At 40.0% G+C, this 21,647-nt stretch overlaps 2 protein-coding genes across 3 annotated transcripts in view; one reads left to right on the top strand and one right to left on the bottom strand.

Moving 5' to 3' along the window:
• Window positions 1-745: 745 nt before the first annotated feature.
• Window positions 746-5,050, bottom strand: mkks (MKKS centrosomal shuttling protein). The gene is made up of 4 exons (XM_056761006.1): window positions 3,655-5,050; window positions 3,036-3,217; window positions 1,976-2,086; window positions 746-1,781 (listed from the first exon to the last, which is right to left on the bottom strand). Exons 1-4 carry the CDS (start codon window positions 4,640-4,642, stop codon window positions 1,368-1,370), a joined length of 1,695 nt encoding a protein of 564 aa, XP_056616984.1. The 5' UTR covers window positions 4,643-5,050; the 3' UTR covers window positions 746-1,367.
• Window positions 5,051-5,185: 135 nt separating this feature from the next.
• slx4ip (SLX4 interacting protein) overlaps window positions 5,186-21,647 on the top strand; it is a 34,530-nt gene continuing 18,068 nt past the window's right edge. Inside the window, exons 1-3 of one of the 2 annotated variants that reach the window (XM_056760001.1) lie at window positions 5,186-5,348; window positions 13,309-13,398; window positions 13,761-13,887. In XM_056760001.1, coding sequence (XP_056615979.1) covers window positions 5,322-5,348; window positions 13,309-13,398; window positions 13,761-13,887 — 244 coding nt within the window. In that variant the 5' untranslated portion in view covers window positions 5,186-5,321. Of the gene's footprint in view, window positions 5,349-13,308; window positions 13,399-13,760; window positions 13,888-21,647 lie in introns of those variants that run through there. The other variant, XM_056760002.1, reaches the window with a different exon arrangement.

Below are 21,647 nucleotides of genomic sequence, written 5' to 3' on the forward strand. Positions count from 1 at the left end.
ATTTTCTTTTGGCATCACATGAAGTGCGGAAAGGCGACTGAATGACATATGGGGAGATCCAACCTGTGGGCTTAATTTTGCGTAACCATTTACGTGTCGTGACTACATACCTAACAAATTATTTAATGCAAAAAAATATAACAAATTATAAACTTACTTTTTATTATTGTCAAATTACGGCCTTGCAACAAGATTTTAATGTTTATCTTAGTCCAACTTGTATATGAAAAAGTGTCTTACCTTCTCTTGTTCTTTCAGCGTGACGTGTTTTCATTTTCCCACGTAAACAAGAAATGTTGAGTTCTATTACTTACAAGAAAGTGGCAAGAAACGGGTTATAATAGTGCACGGTTTTACACATGTTTGTGTATAAAACTAGAGAGATCACGCCAGCGTTATTGGATGCAAAGATGATTATCATAATGTGATTACTACCGTGCTGAATGCTGCAACTGACCAATCAGAATAAAGTATTCCAGAGAGCTGTTTGACTATTATCAAATAAAGAGGAATGACCCATATGGAAATAAAGACACACTTTCAAGCAATAAAACCACATATAACCGTTAATTAAATAGCAATTTCTGCGTAAGCAGCTTTCTAAACCATGTCAATGCATTGCAAAAAACAACTTACAAAAACTAAAAGGATGCAATAAATTAATGCTACAATGAGGGTTTAAAATCCACACTTTACAGTAATTTACAGTCCATTTAATCTATACATTTTATTTGCATTCACACAACATTTCTAAATCCAAATAGTTTCTGTTAATATAAAACTTTTAGTCCTTTTATATTTCCCACAGAAATGTCCCATCAGAGAAGTACCCTCATTAAAGCTAAGGGATTAAACTTCACAACACTGATACTTCATTATTTGGTATAGGCTCAGAAATCAAAGAACACTCCAGTGTTGATGCCTAAGAATTACAGTACATCAACATAACACTTGGCCACATTTCCCTCTCAGGAAATTCGCTATGCAGTTTGATGAAGTCATATTATCAAACAATCACAACATTTATTTTTACAGTGCACTTGTTGTGGTGCTGAAGGGCACTGGAGAAATGACTTGGTCTCAATTAACTTCGAGTCACATCTGCCAAAGACTGGTAAATTAAGAGAATGAATTAACCATAAACATTACAAGCCAACTTTATATAAAAAAACAATTTCCCTTTTGACTTTACTTGCATACTTATGAAAATAAAAGTATGAATTTCGATTTTGTTCCTTGTTATTGTTTTGGTGGCTTTCAACCTGTGTATTACAAGCTCATTTCTTTCTATAGGGCTTTATTATATAAACATATACAATTATATTTGTATAAAAATAAATTACGCTCAATTACATTCTCATCCAAATTTAATTTACATCCCTTATTATGTATTTTACATCTAGAACAAGATTAGCGATCTCGACAGCGACATTCAAAGCACTGAGCTTGGCAGAGAAGGAATCTAATATTTTCGGCTGGTTGTCAGTATTTTCCAGGGAAACAGGACAGAATGTGTGGTATGCTGTATTTAAAGGGGTCTTCTCCAGGTTGGATCTGTCTTCCACCAGGCCACAGCCACATGCCCGTTTAACACTGTTGTGTAAGTCCATATCTGGGACCCAGCGGTGAGCATATGTCAAGTCAATGAGACAGTCCTGTCCATCGTGTTCTAAAGAAAGAGTCACAGCTCGCAGAGAACTGCAGAATACCTCCGCCGCCATAAGAAACTCAGAGTGAGAGACACCAAGACTTGTAGCTGTTTTGGCGACCATGGACTGAGTCTGGAAATAAAATAAAAAGTAATAAATTGCTGCTGCATGCAGTATTTATGAAGTAGTCAGTAGAGCAATGGCATTTGTGGGGTGGAGTAGATTTGTCTGGTACAATAAGTCTGAATTTAAATGTTTCTGAAGAGATAAGAAATACATGACCCATTCATAGAATGATGTCGAGTGAAACTCTGCTTATGCGTTACCATGTGTGTAATGTGGGTGGCCAGAAGTGTCTCTGTACAGCCTCCTCCGAGCAGGGCGTAGGGCTCCCTCAGAGTCAGTCGCAAAACATGTTCTGCTCTTTGGCACGTCATCTGTCCAACAAATGAAACAAATGTTCATGATATAAGAGGAGTGAAAGAGTGAGTAAATGCAATCAATTTTAATGAACAAGAAAGTCCAATAAATCTAGGATTGCATTCAAAAGCACAACTCTGGAACAAAACACATAAAACTAAAAGAAATAAGTCGTTGAATGGGGGGAATGCATCATAACACCCAAAATAACTCTAAATAACAAAAGCCATTAAGTTTCTAAGCGACCGTGTCATGAGACAAGTTTTGTGATCTTTTCTCGTTTCTCGACTCGCAAGAGTGTCAAGACAGATGTTTTAATGAGTCTTTGATTTGAACATTATGAGCAGAAATGGTGTTCGGGTTGGTAAGATGGATTCACTTATTTGAACCAAGCTGTAAAAAAAATGTAATGCAGTTGCTCTACTAGAATGTAGACAAAGTAACATTAAGAAAATATACAGCCGCTGACATATATATTCTCAGTTTTCCTGAATGTACAATTTTTAAGTATGTGTTTAGGTAATATGATCATTTTTGTTTCATTTTGTGAACTACTAACAATATTTATCCTAATTTTAATGTTGTTTCTCTTTATAGAAAAAAAGGTCAAGATAACAGATAAGATGCTCTTTTTTTTAAACCTCAAATACTGCATAGAAAACAAGTTCATATTCACTTTCAAGCAATGTAACATAATATTTCTATGTATTTAGGAAAAGTTCAAAAAAAAAAAGTATGTGATAACCTGGATTTTATCAGTTTTTTATGTGACTTGTCATTTGGTCAGTCTTTCACATTGCTGTTGGATGACTTTGACACTCCTGAGGTTTGATTTTTTTTAATTCAAAAGACACGTTATATTCCATATATATATTGAATATCATAAAAATTCCGATTTAGACATTTGATTTGACAGAAAATATATAGATTAACATAAAGTTACTACAATAACATAAATTAACCAACCTTGAGTTCTTCCAGCATAGTTTCATTTCTATGGCAGAGAACCATGGTGCTAAATGGAAAATCTTTACAAGGAAGGAGCTGGAGCAGCTCCCTGGATCCACATGATTGGAAACTGAAGCCTTTAATCAGCCCGTAAGCTTCAGGAGGGACTGGAGAGCACAGAGAGGCAACAGCCTGAGCACCTGAAATGTTAAACAGGAATTGAAACTGAAGTCGTTTATGCACCACTAGCGTCACCAAATGGAATTGCAAAAGTAATGACGTCCCCATTCTAATCTCACAGTTTGAGGTACTGTTGCTGTATTGGGCTGCTAAAAATAAGATCTTTATAAGACCTTCAACGTCACTGTATGTGTACAGTGAAACTCCTAAAGATCATCATTAAAGGTCAAGATCAATAAACAAACAGAGCAATGTTTACACAGAGTCAAAAAAAATTCAGTTAAGTTATCCTTACTTTTACGCGTCCCTATAATTTAATATGTAACGTGCAAAAACCTATTAACATTGCTTTTATTTATTTAATTTCTTACCATTCACATTGCAGATTTGTTTGATACCATAACCACTAAAAGCAAGATCGCAATTAAAAACACAGCAAAATAAATAAATAATTTACCTGTTATCTGTTCAAATGGCTCCATCAGACCAAGTCCAAGTCTCTCTATAACAATCACTCCATGCTCCCTGAAATATTGCTGCAGAACTGGATGTATTACTTTCTGACATGCAAATAAGCTTGCTTTATTCTTCACAACGTGTCTCCCAAGCCTCAGGAGCTGCTGAAGGACCTCGAAGTCTGGGTCCACACCCCCATAGACCTCCAATGCCAAATCACCAACTTCTGAAATATCACCTGCCAAAGATGTGCTAAAAAGCACCACTTTAAAAGGACCAGATCCCAGTCTCTTCAGGTCTGCAGGCTGAAGCATCTCAGGAACATCCACCAACAGTCCCGGAAAAACTGCAGCATCGCTCACCGATTGGCTTTCAATAGCAATGGTGACTGTACGGCCAAAACAGGTCACACCGGTAGAGTTGCATGGGATAGAATACAGGAAAGCCTGTGTGATCAGTGAACCGATATGTTGCTTCTCTCTGCTATTCAACATGCAGGCAGGTTTGCTGGTGAGCATACTGGTGGCCAGTGCAACCAGTGAATCACAGCTGGTAAAGTCCACTCTGACCTTACAAATGCAGCTGTCGCCTTTGAGATACAGGTTGCATTCTTCCAAAAGGTGCATGTACACCTTGGATAATGCTGCAACATTCCTGAGACCAAGTTTCTGAGTACTTTCAACGAGTCTGAGAGTAAAAATCCCCATAAACAAACCACAGTCACTGTACCGTGTTGTGTGATGTTGAATAGAAGTTGAGATTAATTTGAGAATTGGCTCTGATAATTCTAGTCGTTTGAGCAACACTGTGGAAGTTGAAGTGGTCAACACATGGCCCCCAACATTGTTGTGGATTTGTTTTAACCTGCCAGTAGGTCCGTAGCTTGTACTGAGTATGTCTATCAACAGAGCAATCTTTTGACAGATGGTACTGTTGGAAAGCGGCTCGTCTGTGCACACGGCCGGTTTCTTCTTACAAATGCGAGACATTCTGCGGTTTCTTTTTTTTTTTTACAAAAGATTTCACGAATATTACCGATACATGACAGTTACATGATCATGCTAAATAGCATCTGTTCCTGCGGTAACGTTAAGCCGAAACGAACACTGACTTACTCTATTTTATTAGAACAGTTAAAAACACGAAGAGAGTATGAAACGTTTAACTGCAAATAATACATTCCCCACAGTTTACCGAACGTATATAAAATATATAAATACGCAAAAAAAATGTACAACAAATACCAAATAGTTTGTTTTTACATGATTTACACATATCCACACGCTCTCGTGTGGTCGTCCGAAACATGCCGGTTATAAACGTCTTTCAAACCCAAGAAATCATGATAAGATTTTCTAAATCTAGTTATAAATATTAAGTTCGTAACAACAATTCTTTCGACAAATATTACAAATGTTTCGATAAATATTACATCTAATTTTGTATTTTTAATAAAATTACTTTCCGGAAAAATTGGTAGCCTCCTACTTCCGGGAGTCTCTATAGCAACTCCTGGCGCTGGGGTCCTTAAGTTACAAGGGAAGTTTCGAAATCGTTGGCGGGGAATTACAGCTCCTTTTAAAAGCATTTTTATTCATTATCTCGTTTTTAAGTTGATATTAATGCATTAATTATTATTATACATAGATTTTTTTGTTGGAAATCGGAATGCAGTCCTCCAAGTTTGTAATTAAGGTAATTTAACTTTACGTTACAACACATAATCTTTCATTTACATGGTAATGTTATTCATTTATGTTAGATATTCGTGTATTGTTTAATTTTAAGATAATCTATTACGCTGACAGTTTTTGTTTATTATTAAATGAATGTTGAATTCTACATATTATATTCATGTGCAGTTGCAATTCTCTTTTTGTTTTTCTATGTTACCTATAATTTTAATGATTGCTAAATATAATTAAGGACAAACAAATTCATCCAAATAAGACAAGTAATTGTATATATTTTAAAGTATTTATCAAAAATATATTTGCCCCCAAACAAGCCAGCAGATACATACTGCACACATATAACAGGATTGTAGAATTTGCCCTGATCGTGCCCTGTGTGAAGCTGTGTGTGTAAAACATTACTGAAGTGATAACCAGAGTGCTCTTCCTTAAGAGATGTAACGTCAGCCTAGTCTTATCATAGCTGAAAAGAATATTAATACAGTAGACTTTAAAGCTAAGCTTACACTAATTCCAAAGCAGATGGAGAGATTTAACTGCATCAGTAACAATTTAGCACGACTTCGACTATATTCCTCAACTTCAGCTCTCGCTATCTATGCAGGAATCATAAAATCCAAATGCTAAAAAATGACATGGTTTAATACAAAGGCTGTTTAATGCTGCTCAAATGTGCCATATTTACACCAATAATACATAATGTTGTAAGATTAACGTAACTTAAAGTGAATAGGCTACATTACATAAATGCCAATTGACTAAATTTAAGGCTGATTTAAGACAAAAATATTGTTATTTTTGCTCTTGATATTGAAATCATGATTTTCAATGTCAGATAAAACACTAAACTGCATGTAATATTCTAATAGACTTTGCAGACAAACTATTTGAGGGTGATTATTGCAGGTTTTGCATAAGTAAATCTTCACATTTTTTCTTTTAGCAGCATGGAACATTTATTTAAACCAGGAATAAACTGAAAGCGAGCGAAAAACATCTCTGAAACAGTGACTTCTGTTATAATTTTGCGTTATATTGAATGAAGCTGACAGCATGAAACTCCTTTTATAATAAATGACTCTGACTGAACGTCCCTGTCAGCAAGCGTGCAAACACTTCTGATTGGTCATTACATTCGTGTGCTATCAATGACTTTACAGTAAAAAAAAAACACGATGGCATTTCTTAGATCAGGCTAGGTTTGAAAGTGAATTGTGCAACAGTGATCTTGATAAGGATCTTGATTAAAGTAGATTCTGAGTCAAAAAAACTCTATTGGGATGAATGTTAGCATTTATAATATTGCCAAAGCGTATTCATACCACATAGTACTCGACAAGACAATGCAATGACTCTGCACTTCTCATACAGATAAAAGAATGTGATGGTTGTGTTGGCTGTCAAGATCTTTACATGTAATAACTTGCTGTATTTTCAGATTTGAGAATAACCCTGAAAAGCAAGTGTTTACAGCTTTTATTTCAATGTAGTACATATTCTGAACACGAGAGGGGGCTGTCTCATCAGGAATGCATACTATAGTTTTAAGCCCTGTACACTATCATTGATTGAGCTGTTTTAATGTAATCGTTGTAGTTATACAACAGAGCTTCTCACTTTTAATATTCTCCTCATATGTCTAATATGGGTTTCCTTACATACCGCACAATAAAGCAACACAATAACTTCCATCTTTCATATAAACCTATGGGCATCATATTTTGCTGACCGCCCCGTGTTTTTAAACCCCTTCCCAGGTGATGTCCCAGCTTGATGGTTGGATAATAATGCAAGTCTCTATCCAACGAATGTCTTTTCCCAGTTTCTGGGCCCGCACACATGCTGGACTGGCCCTGTCTATTCATCCATGGGCCAGATGAATTAATGTCAGTGCTAATGCATATCAGATGTTGCTTTTAAGCACTCAAAAAGCCCCAGGTCTTTTTCTTTGTTGATGTTTCATATAGCGAAAGCTTTAAATTTAGATTCTGGACGCTGCTGCGGATCGCACACATTTGTGTTCAGTGCCAGACTGCATATTTCCCTCTCTGTCTTTCTCACTCATCATCTTTCCTTTTTTTCTGTTTTTCATTGTGGGAGAGTGCCTCTTACCAACTGCACCCTCCCAGTCTGCACATAATGATACTGTTATATATTGCTCTCCCTGAGAAAGGAACTGTCATGCCCAACAGTGTGACCACAGGGAGACAAACAATACCATCAGCTGGCCCGGTTCTCACATTGCACTGGAGCTAAACAAACAGTCTCTTCAGAGCAACTCATTTGGAACGGAAGCATCAATGCATGTTAAGGGTGAAGGGTGCATTTTTTTCTGATATAAATACTTATATATGAATAGTTTTTGTAAGTAAGCCATTTGTGGGTTGATTTCCCGAGTTGTGTTTGGCGATGCCAGTCAGAAATGAAAACTTCACCTTTAATTAATATCGAGACTTTGAGCACATAATCCCTCCCATCATACTTGTTGTACCAGGTTAGGTCTTGCTCTCCACCTGGTTGTGAATGTCATGTTTCCTCTATATAATGCAGGTCAGGGAAATGGAAAGCTCCAGGCTCTGACTCTTGTAACACCTCAGAAGACACAGAATATTTATACAAGACCTGCCACACCACTCCACTGTTATACCCATCTGGTGTATGAGATGTTGGGAGAGTGCGAGTCTTTGTTTTTGCCCATGAATGTTAAGTGCTGGGTAGTATGACAGATGTCTTGGCTCTGGTTTATGTGCTCGGTCGACTTCCCTGGTAGATAGGGACCACACACTCGGACCTCCGAGAATCCCCTTGCTGTCATCGGATCAAGGAAATATGTTGTCATTTCTGAAACAGAGAAGAAAAATTGGGACGGATGCAACTTGTAACAGACGTGGGAGGAATTGAGTTTTCTCACCGGGACTTGTTACATTGCAATTCATTTGTGCTGTTTTACAGTTCATTTTGTTGTATTAAATGTCCAGTGTGTATTTTTGTGGGATCTATTGACAGAAATGTATATAATATAATATAATATAGAAACGGTCTTCAGAGGTGTATAAAGAGCTTACGTAATAAATCGCTATGTCTTTATTACCTTAGAATGAGCTATTTCTATCTACATACACCGCGTGTCCCCTTGCATATAATTCACCATGTTCTTTCAGCCGTCATAGTGTTTCGATCGGGAGGGGAAGCGGTGGAGTCAGCGGTTGGTTGCAATTCGCAACCTTGCCGCTAGATTTTACTGACTGGACCTTTAATATAAATTGTAAATTAGAAGTTGGTATTTCCCAGCTATCGTCTCCCGATACTTTCTATTTACTGGAATTCTTAGGAACGTCTTCAAATCGTTTTCTTGTTTGTGGAGCATTACCAGGTGATATTCCTGCCCGTTCTTGCTAGTGGAATTTTGCTGCTGGGTTGTGACCTGATCTCCATTCAGGTGTGCTAACATCCAGAGCTTTACTCATAAAGCACACAGAGTTCCTAAAATTGACGTCCATCTTAGTCATTATTGATTCATTTGCGGTGCTTGCTAAGGCAAAGATCACTATTGTTCATACTTGGGGATAGGGGTTTTGCAAAAGCGATGTGTGCCATGTCCCACACTGTTTGCGTACATACATCAAACCATGTGGTTAATTGAGAAGATGTGTTCTATTATTTGTATAAGCAATCAAACTCGGGATTGTTTCCTGGCAGACGATAAATCAGGTAAAAAAGTCAGTGCTCTTTAAATCTCAATAGCAAGTGATGTCCTAGAAACCACCCAGAACACCTTAGCAACCAACTATTTAGAAGCCGTTATCATTATATCCCAGTATCCTGGCAACAACCACCTTAGAAACCGCATACCATCCGCCCAGAACACATTGGCAACCTCGTAGCAACGCCTTGGCAACCACCCAGACCACCCTAGCACTGTAGCATTCTCTTTTGCAGGGGTAAAAACAGCATTCACATTTTCTTCAGAAAATCTAGTTAAACTCGTTTGTGTCTCATGACTCTCCACAGCGCTGATGTTGACCCTCTTTAGGGAAGACCAGGTGACTCTCAGCGTACGAAATCAGCAAGTCAAGACCAAGAGTTTAAGCTTTTAACGGGCAACACCCATAGATCTAAAGAGTTCCCTGAGGCTCCAGAGACTCTTCGTCGACCTGCAACTTTTACATAGAGACAAAGAAGGAGCTAGACGGAGGGGGGAGTTTTATTGAGTGAGACTGCTTTTTCTGCCCTCTCTCTATCTCACTCTCTCTCACAGCATAAACATCTGTGGCTGGTTAATGTTAGCCCCACAACTAAGTGCAGAGAAAGGGGGTCTGGTTCTCACAGCAGCGATAGCAGTGGTAAAAGGGCAGGGAGGAGCGGCGAACGGGCAAATGCTGCACGAGCGCTCCTGGGCTGACTGCCCGAAACTTATCAGAGAGAGAGGGCAAGAGAAACAGAGATAAGAGAAGGTAGCGTCTTGGGAACTGCAAGTGATGCAGAGGAAAGCCAGGAGGTCAGGAGGAAGAGCTGCAAGCATGTTGTAATTGCTTCATGTTTTTTCTACGCAGAAAATAGAACAGCTTACGACAGGCCAAGGACTTCGGTCAGAGCGGCAGCGACTGATTCACCGCTGTTTTGTTTTATTGTTTGTTTAGTTTCTCAAGCTTTTGTGGTCTCTTTGGCGGGGCACGTTTATCAGATAGAGAGAGAAAGGTAAGAGAAAGTTTAATCGCGAGGTTATTGACCCACAGGAAGCCTCAGGTGAATTCAACAGGAGAAACAAACAAAAGGATATGGAAAAGAATAAAGGAGCTGTGTTAGAAAGCACCGCTTGTTCATTCTTCAGTCTTTATACACAAAAATCAATACTGCCCTTAAATGATGAATAGGACCCCCCCAAGACATGTAAAGGATTTCCTGGATACAGTATCACTTTTCCTCTAGATAGCAACAAAGAGTTGAATACGATCTGTTGAATTGAGAATTGGCCGAAAATAATTTGTGGGTGTTAAGCAGACCCATTTCACATTATAACCGAAAGCATTGAAGACGATAAAAAGTGCATTCAACAAGCAAATCCAGCCTACTTTTTTAAGAACTTGTGTAACAAATTTCATATATTGTGTTAACAATCCGGATTGTTAACAGAGGCGGTGTAACGCTACGGTCAAAGATCACCTCTGGGTTCAGCTTTGTGTTCCGCAAGGAATTTCTGTTACAAAACCGTTTGCAGTTGCAAGACATATTTTAAATGGCTTTCTCTGTAAATGTATCCAAGTTTACATAAAAAATTGTTCACTGGCCTAATAATAGATTTTGGATAGATCTAGTATGTTAGTATTTGTTACGTATTGAGATTTCACAAACAAATCCAAATGTCTATGTCAATTTTATTGCTTTACAAGAATGTTGCATTGTTTCATTTAGTTTTATTGAATGGATGACTGGTGACTGGAATCGATCCAAAAGGGGACCAGGGGGTCTGCTTGTCCAGCTTTATGCCAAAATATCCAGGAAAAAAGACATGGACATTTACATTTATTTATTCAGCTGACGCTTCGAGGAACCATATAACTGCCTTGCATTAAAGGCAGATTGTATTTTCACTTTACAATTGCCTTTAATGCCCATGCCCAACGTATTGAGGGATAGTTCACCCAAAAAATAAAATTCTATCATCATTTACTCAACCTCATGTTGTTTCAAATCTGTATAAATATCTTTGTTCCACTGAACAGAAAATAAGATAGTTGGAAGAATGTTGGTAACCGAACAGTTCTGAGGCACAATCGACTTCCATAGTAGGAAACGAAACTACTATGGTAGTCAATGGTTACCTAGAATGGTTTGGTTTCCAACATTACTCCAAATATCTTCTTTTGCATTCAAAATAACAAAGAAATGTATACAGGTTTGAAACAACCTGAGGCTAAGTAAATGATGAAAGAATTTTCATATTTGGGTGAACTATCCCGTTAACATCCCTTACGGTTCAACCATCCTTATTTCTCACCAGCCTGTCCAGTTGACCCATGTTATCACATATTAAGACAGACCCCCATATTAGGCAAATCCATTTCGTTTTTTCTCTCAAGCTGTCCCATAGTCCAGTGATTTACACAGGGCCTGGAAAAGCAGGGCCAACATGCCTCTCTAATACTGGGAACATTCCTGCAGTCATCTGTAATGGCATAGTTTGCATTTTGAACAGAAAGTGGTGAAAAACAGAACAGCATGCGATAGCACTGCACTTCCAGCTAGCGTAAGTGGACACATCGACGCTGAGCCCCTTTTCATAGCCTGATTGACAGTTCCTGTCTATCCCATCCGTTGCTTTCCCACGCTACGGTAATTGTGGAAGCCAGTCAGCCGAAACCACTGGTCAGTCGCAGACTGACCGAAGCACAAAGGCGTGGGGAGAAAGCCGCCCAGTGTTTTCTGAAGGATCTGCTGTCCGGTACTACACACATAGTTCCCCCCTCATACATAAGGATGCCTCTGTTTCAACTTTTGTGCCTCTTTTTCAACTTTTGTGTTCGCTTTTCTGCAGAGGATTTACTCTTTCTTGGCTTTGGGTGCCACAGTTGACCAAAAATGAAGTCTTTAAGTATCTCAGTGAAACAAAGCCTTTAACACAGATCCTCTTCATACAGCCACTTATCTTTAAAAAACACACATCCACAGTCTAACGCTAGGGGGCAGCCCGCGCTTCAAATTCAGCATGGTTGTGTTTAATACTAAAACAACCCTCATGTACAGAAAGCGGCAATTAGAGAAAAAATGCTTTCATGTCAAATACAAAGCTATTTGGCAGCCTGATCTGGCCAAAGCTGCCTGTCTCTGTGCTAATAACGTGCCGTAATCCTGCTTGACTGGAGATGGATTCGGAGGTTGGAAGCCAAACGAGAGCACTGGAGACGTTTTATTTACACAATCGCTGTAGACTCCACTGGTATGGGGAGGCATAAATCATCGCTTATGGGACGAGCGAGAAAGAGACAGGAGACGGGAGAGCGAGAGAGAGAACGAGTGCAGCCAGTGAGTGGGGCTGAACAATGGGCTTTACCAAACACACCCTTCTAATTCACTTTCTCACGTCATCTCTTCCCAGCTGGCCTTGGAAGAACACAGACCCAAATCAAGGCATTACCCAGCCTCATACCGCCCGTCCTGCTCGGGCCACTTTAGATCCTCTCCAGGGCACACTTAAACCCACACTCACTTAATCATGTTTTATCAGGCTTTTATCAAACGCTCTCCAAGTGCTCTAGAATGTGCTCTGTTCTGTGTCATTATTTGTCATGTGTGAGTTTTGAAAAGGGTTTTGCAATATAGATCATTTCATCATGAACACACCTCTCTTGTGACGTCTTCAGCTCATCTCCCCCACTGTCAATCAAGCTTGTGTCTCATCATTAGTCTGCTCATGTCGTCTGGAGTTCAAGTGTTGACTGTCTGCTCTCTGTCCACTCGTGGGTGGTCCGGGAATGGCCCGTGTGAGACCGGACCGGAGCGCGGCATCAGGCGCTCATGTGTAAAACATAATCAGGCCGGTGTGGAGCGGAGATGAAGCGACCACTTAAATAGCCGCGACGGATTTTGCTCTCGTGCCTTATTGTCCCTGACACACCGACTAGCACTTTTGAAACACTTCAGATGAAGTTCGGCAGCCAAAATGCCACCATTAGAATGTATATATGTGTGTGACTAAATAATGATTTTAGCCACGAGCTTTTGGGTTTTAACAGCATTGTCTTTGGGTTCAAGCTTATCGGGTTGCTGATGAGGTGCGTTTACATCGCTTGTAAAAGTCATTTGGAGAGGGGAGGGCGAAACAGATGCATGGAGAGGAAGGGGTTTGTGTGACATGCCTTTAGGTACAGATCTGAATGTGTCAATCAATCAGCTCTTGACTTTTTTTGTTTTCGTCCAAGCACTCCCTAATGATGAGCCTTCTTTCTCTCTCTCTGTCAAAGTGTGGGAATTTTGCTGTGCTGGTGGATCTTCACATACTGCCCTTAGGCGCCCAAGACAATGCCAGATGGTTTTCCACGGAATACAGGAAGGTACGGGATAGAGGGCGTGTTTCTGTTTTTTTGTTTGCTTGTGTATGTGATCTTACACTTCAGTAGGCACGGCAGAAATCTACTCGATCTACTCTTGGGGATTCCTCCCCCCTATCTTTATTCTCTCTTAATAAGATGTTTTCATCGGCCCTGAAAATAAGAAAGACATTGAATGGTGTTTTTACTCTAGGTTCACACAATGATATTAACTCTACATGCAACGTTGCAGATAAATTTGAGCGCTGTTGAAAAGGTTTAGAATCAATGTCAAGTTTGATTACAGAACCTTGCTTGAGGGGGTTATCTTTGTTCTTATGAATGCATATGTGTGTGTGCAAACTTGCATGTGTCTGTATATGCAGGAAGTGGGCTCTTTGATAAGAGATTCAGTGGAGCAGAAGGTGAGGCAGTTTCAAGAGGCCAGACACCAGAAGATCCAGCCCAAACCGAAGAAAGATGTCACCCTGAACACACCGCTCTGCCTTGAAGGTATAGCACACATGTGCTTTGTTCCAATACCTGCGTACGTGGATAAGTGTCTACCTGATGCAAAGCTTGTTCCTGTACTCAACAAATTAAATGATGGAAATCTATGATACAGAGGTTTTCAGAGTAGTTACTTATAAACATCACTTCCTACGTTTACATGCAACCTAATAAAGCGATTATAATAGGATTTTGGCAATAAACGCAATCATTTGATCTAAATAATGCGATTAAGCTCTTCATCTCAGTAAGCTTATTCGAAGTAACATATGTGGCAAATGCCGGTTTAAATCACAAAATAAAGGCATGTAAACACCTTCATCGGATTTATGCTGCTCTGACAAGGTGCAAGTGTGCTTCAGTCACACACTTTATGCGCAAATTCATGGTAGACTTGACAGTCTGAAGTTTCACCGTCAACACAACTCGCTGTCAGCAGTCTCTGCTCATTATCTTCATACAGAAATAGTGCGAATGACAGTGATGACAGAGTACAAAAACGATGCAGAGACATTTTCATCATATTTCTATATCCATCACAGTGCCAAATAACTAAAATCTAATTTGGAGGAAGGCGTTTAGCATTTGACGTGAATATATTAAAACGATAGCCAGTAACGCACCTACTGATGCCAAGAGCATATAGCAAATAATCAGAATAATTAAAACTGCATGTAAAAGAGAGAGAGAGATATTAACTTGTGTCATTTAATCATGTTAATTCGATTGAAATCTTTACTCTGATTATTGGAAATAATCACATTATTTGTGCAGATTTAAAAGTAGTCAGTGTCTATGAGACCCATTGTCAAAAAAGATGTCACGTTTCTTCAACCTTTATATTTACATTTATATTTATTCAGGAGAAATATTTATACAGATTAACACAGAGAAGGGTATTTGGAAGATTGCTTGTAACCAAACACTTCTTGACCCCCATTGACTACCATAGTAGGGAAAATCACACTTTTATAATTTGATTACCATAAAGAAATGTATGGTAGCCAATGGTGGCCAAGAACTGGTTGGTAACAAGCATTCTTCCAAGCATCTTTCTCTGTGTTCATCAGAAAATAAAAATATACATATTTGGAACAATTGTAAGTATTAAAAAAAAATCTGAGGACCTTCCTACAACCGAGCAATGATTTCTAGCAAACATTCTAGATTTTTAATTGCAATATCCACCTCATGCGGTTGGCTGGAGATTAGATGACACTGACGTACAAACCCAGCCCTTATGTTATTAGTGTCTGCTAATGTATAACTATTTTGATTTATGTCTTTTTCGTGGCGTTCAGTTGAACCTCAAACACCACCGCAGTTTTCAAATATAATACCGTGTGTACCTTTCAAAGTATGAAAGGTATTCGTATCGCCTGCATATTTGACAATTATCTTTAGGCTATTGAAATATATAATTATCTGTGATCAAGCTGCAAGTGAAGACCTGTGTCTTTCCCTTACACCTTCTTTAGACACTCCGTATCAGTGTGCACAGTGGTCCCACAGCAGGAAGGAAGATATATCAAAACAGAGCGGAGAAATTGATGCCATACCTGCATGCCAGCAGGAAAAATACGTAGCCTCGACCCCGGGAGTATCTCGACCACCATCATACAGATGTGATGGATGTTTTTAACCTGACTTCCACTTTATCTTATATCCGGTTAATATGTTTCACACAGTACCAGTTTTTTCTCATGTGTTTTGAAGGGTTCCCATCATATGTTTTTATTATATTTTCCCATCCGAAGTTTACTTACACTCTTCATAAAATTGCTTTGTGGCAAATGTTTTTTTTGCTGCTGTGCCTTTAAGAAACACTCCCTTAACTTAAGTAACAACAATTTGGTCTGCTATAACATAGCCTGTGGGTTTTCTGTTGAGTTCAGAGTGGTTTTTTAAGGGGTAGTTCACATGAATTTTTCTTTATAAATATAAATTCAAACAATATTAAAACGTATTTATCATTTACTCTCCCTCAAGTTCAGCACAGAGAAAGATATTTGACAGTTCTTGGCCACTATTGACTAGCAGAAAAATTACAATGGTAGTCAAAAATGCCCCACAACTGTATGCTTCCTACATTCTTCAAAATATCTTCTTTTGTGTTCAACAGAACAAAGAAATGTATAAAGCAATTTTTCCGACCATGGTAGTCAATCGTGGCCAAGAACTGTTTCGCTACAAGCATTCTTCCAAATATCATTAGAACAAAGACATTTATACAGATTTGGAACAATTTGAGGGGAAGTAAATGAAACATAATCATTTGTGGGTGAAATGTTCCTTTAACCATCACGTTGCAGCCTTTAATCTTAGCAGTGCGGGAAATGTAGTTAGTCACATCATCACACACGACAATGAAAGATATTGACTGTCCTCTGTCATTGTCTTTTCAATGCCTTTGGTCCTGTCTCTCTCATCTGATACCCCTCACCCGTCCTGTGAAAGCAGAAGGAGGGGCAGGAGGGAGTCTGAAGGAGGTGCTTCTTCTTGCACAGGTAGCACTTATACCCTGTAAAAGGCTGCCTCACTGCATGGGCCTGGTCCTGCTGAGAGAGGCAGATTACAGGGCAGTTAAACCCATAAAACGAAATTCCCTTTAGATTTTGCTGCCCCTCTCACGGCACATCAAGGCACGGCAGCTCCGCTGCATAGGTGCCCAGCTCTGGCTGTTTCTTTTTTCTGTCTCTGTAAGTCAATAAAATCGCAATGCATGTTGTTTCAAAGCAGCTTTAGGCCATAGTCGGGCTAGGCAACACAAATGAGGCTGGATACGCAGCTGGAATCTTAATCTGAACCTTGAGTTTCCAGAGAAGCAGGAAAATCTAATGAGATAATGTTAGATACTGATAGTGGAGAGGGTCTTAATGTTTAAATTCTGGCATGAATGTTGGGGGTTTTTCCATTTGTAAGTAGCTGGTTTCTCCAATGAACTTTCCCTCCTGACACATTGAATGTGTCGGGCGACCCTCATTCTGGATCGATTTCAGAAAATGTCCTGAGCTAATCTGACGAGAACATCATGAATCACTGCTCTGTGTGTTTACAAAGACTGTGAGAAACCCCAATGTGTTACCCTCAGGCCAGGTGAGAAGCGGGTGATCGTCTTATATATCAGAAAGACTGACTCATTATGTCTGACAGATGAGCATAATAAATATGAGGGTGTGTGTGCGCGGACAGACTGTCTCCTTCGCTTATGTGTCCATAAACAAAAAGGGTTAAAGGTATTATTTGGCCTCCGGCAGGAAATGGAGCTGGTCTGTGGCGGGGAAATAAATGGAAGGGTCACATGCTCGGTGTGGAGGTCAAACACTAACCTGTTGATCTCCTTTCCAGAATTGCACACGGGAGACACAAGCATGAGGAAACATCACAGACAAGGCTATTTCTCTCATTCTGTCTTTGTGCGTGTGTCACAGTGTCAGAGTTTTGTCATTGAGGGGTCACATAATATTTGACCTCTCCAGCTGTTGACTGCTACAGCTCTGCTGGTCTTGTTGTGATCTGAACACATGAACACGTTTATTGTTCAGTAAGGGGAATTGTCCAGTCCCATAGGATCATTTATTTAAAAAAACGATCTTATTATAATTTTAAAGTTAGCTAGCTGACTTGTTGAAGAATCACTCATGTGAGACAATTTGTCTCTCTTGTATCTGTCACCCTCTTTTATTCATGCTGTTTTATCAGGCATGTCTTGAGCAAAGATGTGTCTGTTACAACCTGTCTGTGGTTGTTTCTGCAGATTTCGGCGCGCACGCCACATCTCATCCTGCATGCACATCACATGCCGACACATTTCCTGAGAAGTCTGCTGTGCTTTCAGCTGCAAAGGCCACTTTCCAAATGTCAGCACTCGTAGATTCCCCCTGACTGGCTACCTCATGCTTCCCCATTAGCTCATAGTGAGTTGATTTATTTATGCTTTGGAGAGGGCGGGAAAGGGGGAACTTTTCCCACCAAATGCTTTGGCTTGGTGCGATCACGAGCCGGACCCTTGGCAAACTTACCAAGGAAATGTTTGCTGCTGGAAGAAGGCAGATAACTATGTTTTATATGGTCATTTGTACAAGCTTTTCTGCCCCGAAAAGGGCAAAAGTACAGCGTTTCGATTCTTTTTTTATATGAATCACATAATGATATTTGAAATGAGATGAACAGTGTGGTAGTATTCATTATGCCAGTCTCTAAAGCCACTGTATGACCCTGCTGATGTGCTGGAATAGTACAAATTCTTTAAAATAATCTTGTAGAAATTTAATATATATATATTAGGTTGATGGAGAACATGAAGAAATTAGGTTATATAACCAGTTATAGGCGGATAAAGAATAAACATATGAAGTTAATTTACACATGCCGTATCACCGAAATTATAACTGATGGAGTCACACTTTAAAAATGGTTTAAATTTTGACCATACAGTTATATCTCGGAATGTACTTCAATAGAAACAGGAGCGTGATATATACCGGTATAACCGCGATATTAGCACCACGATCAATATCGTGTTTATGCTGCAAGTACATAAAATAGCAAAGTTAAATATACATTTTAATGACAGCATTATTTGTTCATTTAAAAAACAACGTTGGAATAAATACCAGGATGATATCGTCACCAGGGGGTTGCCCACTATAACGGCGAAGTGAAATTCTGATATAATGACAGCCCTCGTTGTAACCAACTAAATGTTTAACTCCTAACATTGAGGAGTCATTTACATTTAATATCTATACATTTATTTAAATAGTGGCTAAAGACCAAGTTTCTAGGGGTTGTTGTAAAAATGTGTTTTATTACATGCGTTACATTTACTATGGTAACCATAAATTTTGGGTTGCTTCACATTCGTCATTTGTGCACTTCCTCCAGGTCAATTGTTATCCATTGTTAACCCAGGTTATTCACCCAGTTGGAAGCGGCACTGATGTTCTTCTGGTCTGGTGTCACGCATACTAAATGGGTTTCCTTCAGTGTAGACCGAGAAGTCCTCCATCAATTTTGGCCAAACTGAGGCAATTACACTTACGACGCACCAAAGATCGCGGGCAGCTGTTTGCACTTTCACGCACATCAGCCGGGGACTCAGATGTGAGATTGTCTACCAATACTCCGATTTCCCCATTAGCGTGTTTGATCCGATGATGAGCAGGTATTAATGGATAAAGAGGAGGAGAAAGAAAGAAGGTGGGCTGGTTTTCCACACCTCCCTTTCTTACCAAACCCCATCCTCGTTCCCACAGGTGCCAAGGCTTACAGTGCTGGTATGGCAGAGGGGGGAGGGAACACCTGGCACACTGTTCTCCCTGATGCTCTGGTGGGTTCGGAGGCATTTTCCCAGGCTCCCCAGATGAATGGTCACTAATAGCCGTGGGAGAGGGCTTTGCGAGAGCTGCACAGTGTACCAGCCTGACTCCTCTTGGCAGACCCTGTGAGGAAGGCTTAAAGAGAGCTGGCTGCCCGTGACCCAGCCCCAAAGCCAGCACAAGTGCACTGCTGCAGATAGCCTTACCACTGGAGAATGTGTTTACAAGTCCAGAGTGAGATCTCACTCAGTGAGACGGAGCTCGGACCGTTTCCGATTCTCTCAGGCTGCGTTTACAGAGCATAAGAATACGGTTGTCTGTTCTGTTTTACAGTGCTGAATACAGTTACTGTTTGTTCACAAGCAGTGCATTTTGTAATTGAATGGACTTTGAACTGTTTTCTAAAGGTGAGTTTGGTAAACCTGTACTGTGAGATTTGAACCACACTAGACAAAATATCTTTCGGTTACATCATATCGTGCAGATAGCTATTGTGCACTGCATTGCATTGTGTGTTGTTTTTGGGGTCCTCTTAAAGGGACAGCACACCCAAAAATCAAAATCTGTGATTCATTATTTACTGTCATATTGTTCTAAACCTGTATGTGTCGCTTTCTTCTGTCGAAGATATTTTGAGAAATGTTGCAGTGGTTTTGTGACCGTAGATATCTTCTTTTATGTTCTGCAGATGAAAGGAAGTCCTACAGGTTTGTAATGATGTGAGAGTGAGTAAATGATTTTTTTTATTTTTATTTTTGGGTGATCTCTTTAACGCTGATCCAGTCAATGTCTTCCTATCAGAGATGTGCCCTACAAACTATATCAGCTCAGTGCTCTGGATGTGACCCAAATTCTGTGCTTTTCAATTTTACAAATAATGACCAGTTACTATTTTATCTAGATTTGTTTTCGTAGTTTGCAAGTAAACGTTTTTTTTTTGCATTGCTACAAAATCTCACAGCATTAGCTATAGGCAATTGCGTCCGTCTAGCTGTTTTCGACAGCTTATACCGTCAGAGTCAGGTGACCCTGTACCAATCCACCTTAAGCGTCCGTAATACCACCTCTAACGTTATTAAATATCTAATATCCTGTATCTCTTTCAGGCTCCTTCTGTCTGCGCCCCCTCCTCACCAGTTCAAGCATAGTTTTCCTGCCCTGCACGGCCCGTAGCCTTTAAATATAAAGCATGTGGCAGCTTTAGCAGCAGTTACCTGCCCTGGAACATGTGAGGGGGGTTACGCAGGATTACCAACACGGGAAATGGAGACCTGTGGGCAGGAGTTGCCGAATTCCTCTGGCTCTCTTGACCGCCTGTCTGTCAGTCAGTCAGTCGGCCTGTCTGTCTCCTTGTTCTAGAATTAGCCCTTGATGTTTGGTCGTGTCGCAGTTGCCGTGCAAATCCACCTCCTAAGCCCACGTCTCGCTGTGCAGAAAAGCCCCTGGACAGCCGGACCCTTTCCACATACCTTTATCATTTACATTTAGTCTTTTAGCAGATGCTTTTATTCAAAGAGGGACATCGAAAGCAATTTATCATTTCAGATTCTCTCCCGCGGTCAAGCACACCCGCTTTTGGCCTTAAAGTTTTGTTTATACATCAGTATGACTTGCTCTGGACATACACACACACACCCTAGTCTCTTTTTCAGGGTCAGTGGTGTTCCTCTGGTTTTGTCCCACCACAGTTCTCTGTATGTAATTAGGGATTGAGGAAGGAGACCTTGATCAGGACGAGACCGCTGCTCCAACATAGTCCGGTCTCTCTCTCACACACGCACGCACGCACACACACACACACACACACACACATGCGTGCAGCCTCTGTGAACCTAGACTAACCGTGCCGAATGACCAAAGCACTCACTACTGCAATTACCAAATTGTTTTAGAGGATCACACTTTTTCCTTTAGTGTTTTCCGTGCAGGGTCCTTGCGCAGATCAAATGGCGGTTTAATGGTGCCCATCATTATTTTCTGGCCTCTTTTGTTTTATAATGAAGTGCATATTTTCCGGGCAGAGGAACACATTACAGTTGGTACAGTGTGATTGTTGTATACATTTAATAGCATGTCATATTTCGTCATTAGAGCACCAGTGAACCTTCCAGGTGTGTAGCGGGTCAGTTTTAATGGACCAACGATTCGTAAACGCACAAGCGGGAGAGATTTAGTGGGAGAGAAAGACAGGGAAAAGAAGAGGTCTGGATTCAATGACAGGTCGAGATCAGGTTCAAAACCTTTAGCCCTGCAGAACAGCATATAACTCAAGATTTCAGGAGCCTTTCCCACATCATTAATCTGCTGGAATCAAACAGGAGGAATGTGTTTCCCTGCACTCATTCACAACACACCATTCTCCTCTTGAGTCCCTAATTTCTGCATTTACAGTACCAGAACAATGATTTACGGGTTGTCCAACAAATATCTGGGTTGATGGAT

Source organism: Triplophysa dalaica, chromosome 11, assembly GCF_015846415.1.
Source record: "Triplophysa dalaica isolate WHDGS20190420 chromosome 11, ASM1584641v1, whole genome shotgun sequence".
Classification (NCBI taxonomy): domain Eukaryota; kingdom Metazoa; phylum Chordata; class Actinopteri; order Cypriniformes; family Nemacheilidae; genus Triplophysa; species Triplophysa dalaica.

Coding starts and splice junctions, on each gene's coding strand:
- mkks (XM_056761006.1), bottom strand. CDS start 4,642: ATGTCTCGCATTTGTAAGAAGAAACCGGCCGTGTGCACAGACGAGCCG. Junction 2,087..3,035: donor CTATGCTGGAAGAACTCAAG/GTTGGTTAATTT, acceptor TTTGTTGGACAG/ATGACGTGCCAAAGAGCAGA. Junction 1,782..1,975: donor CCACCCACATTACACACATG/GTAACGCATAAG, acceptor TTTTATTTCCAG/ACTCAGTCCATGGTCGCCAA.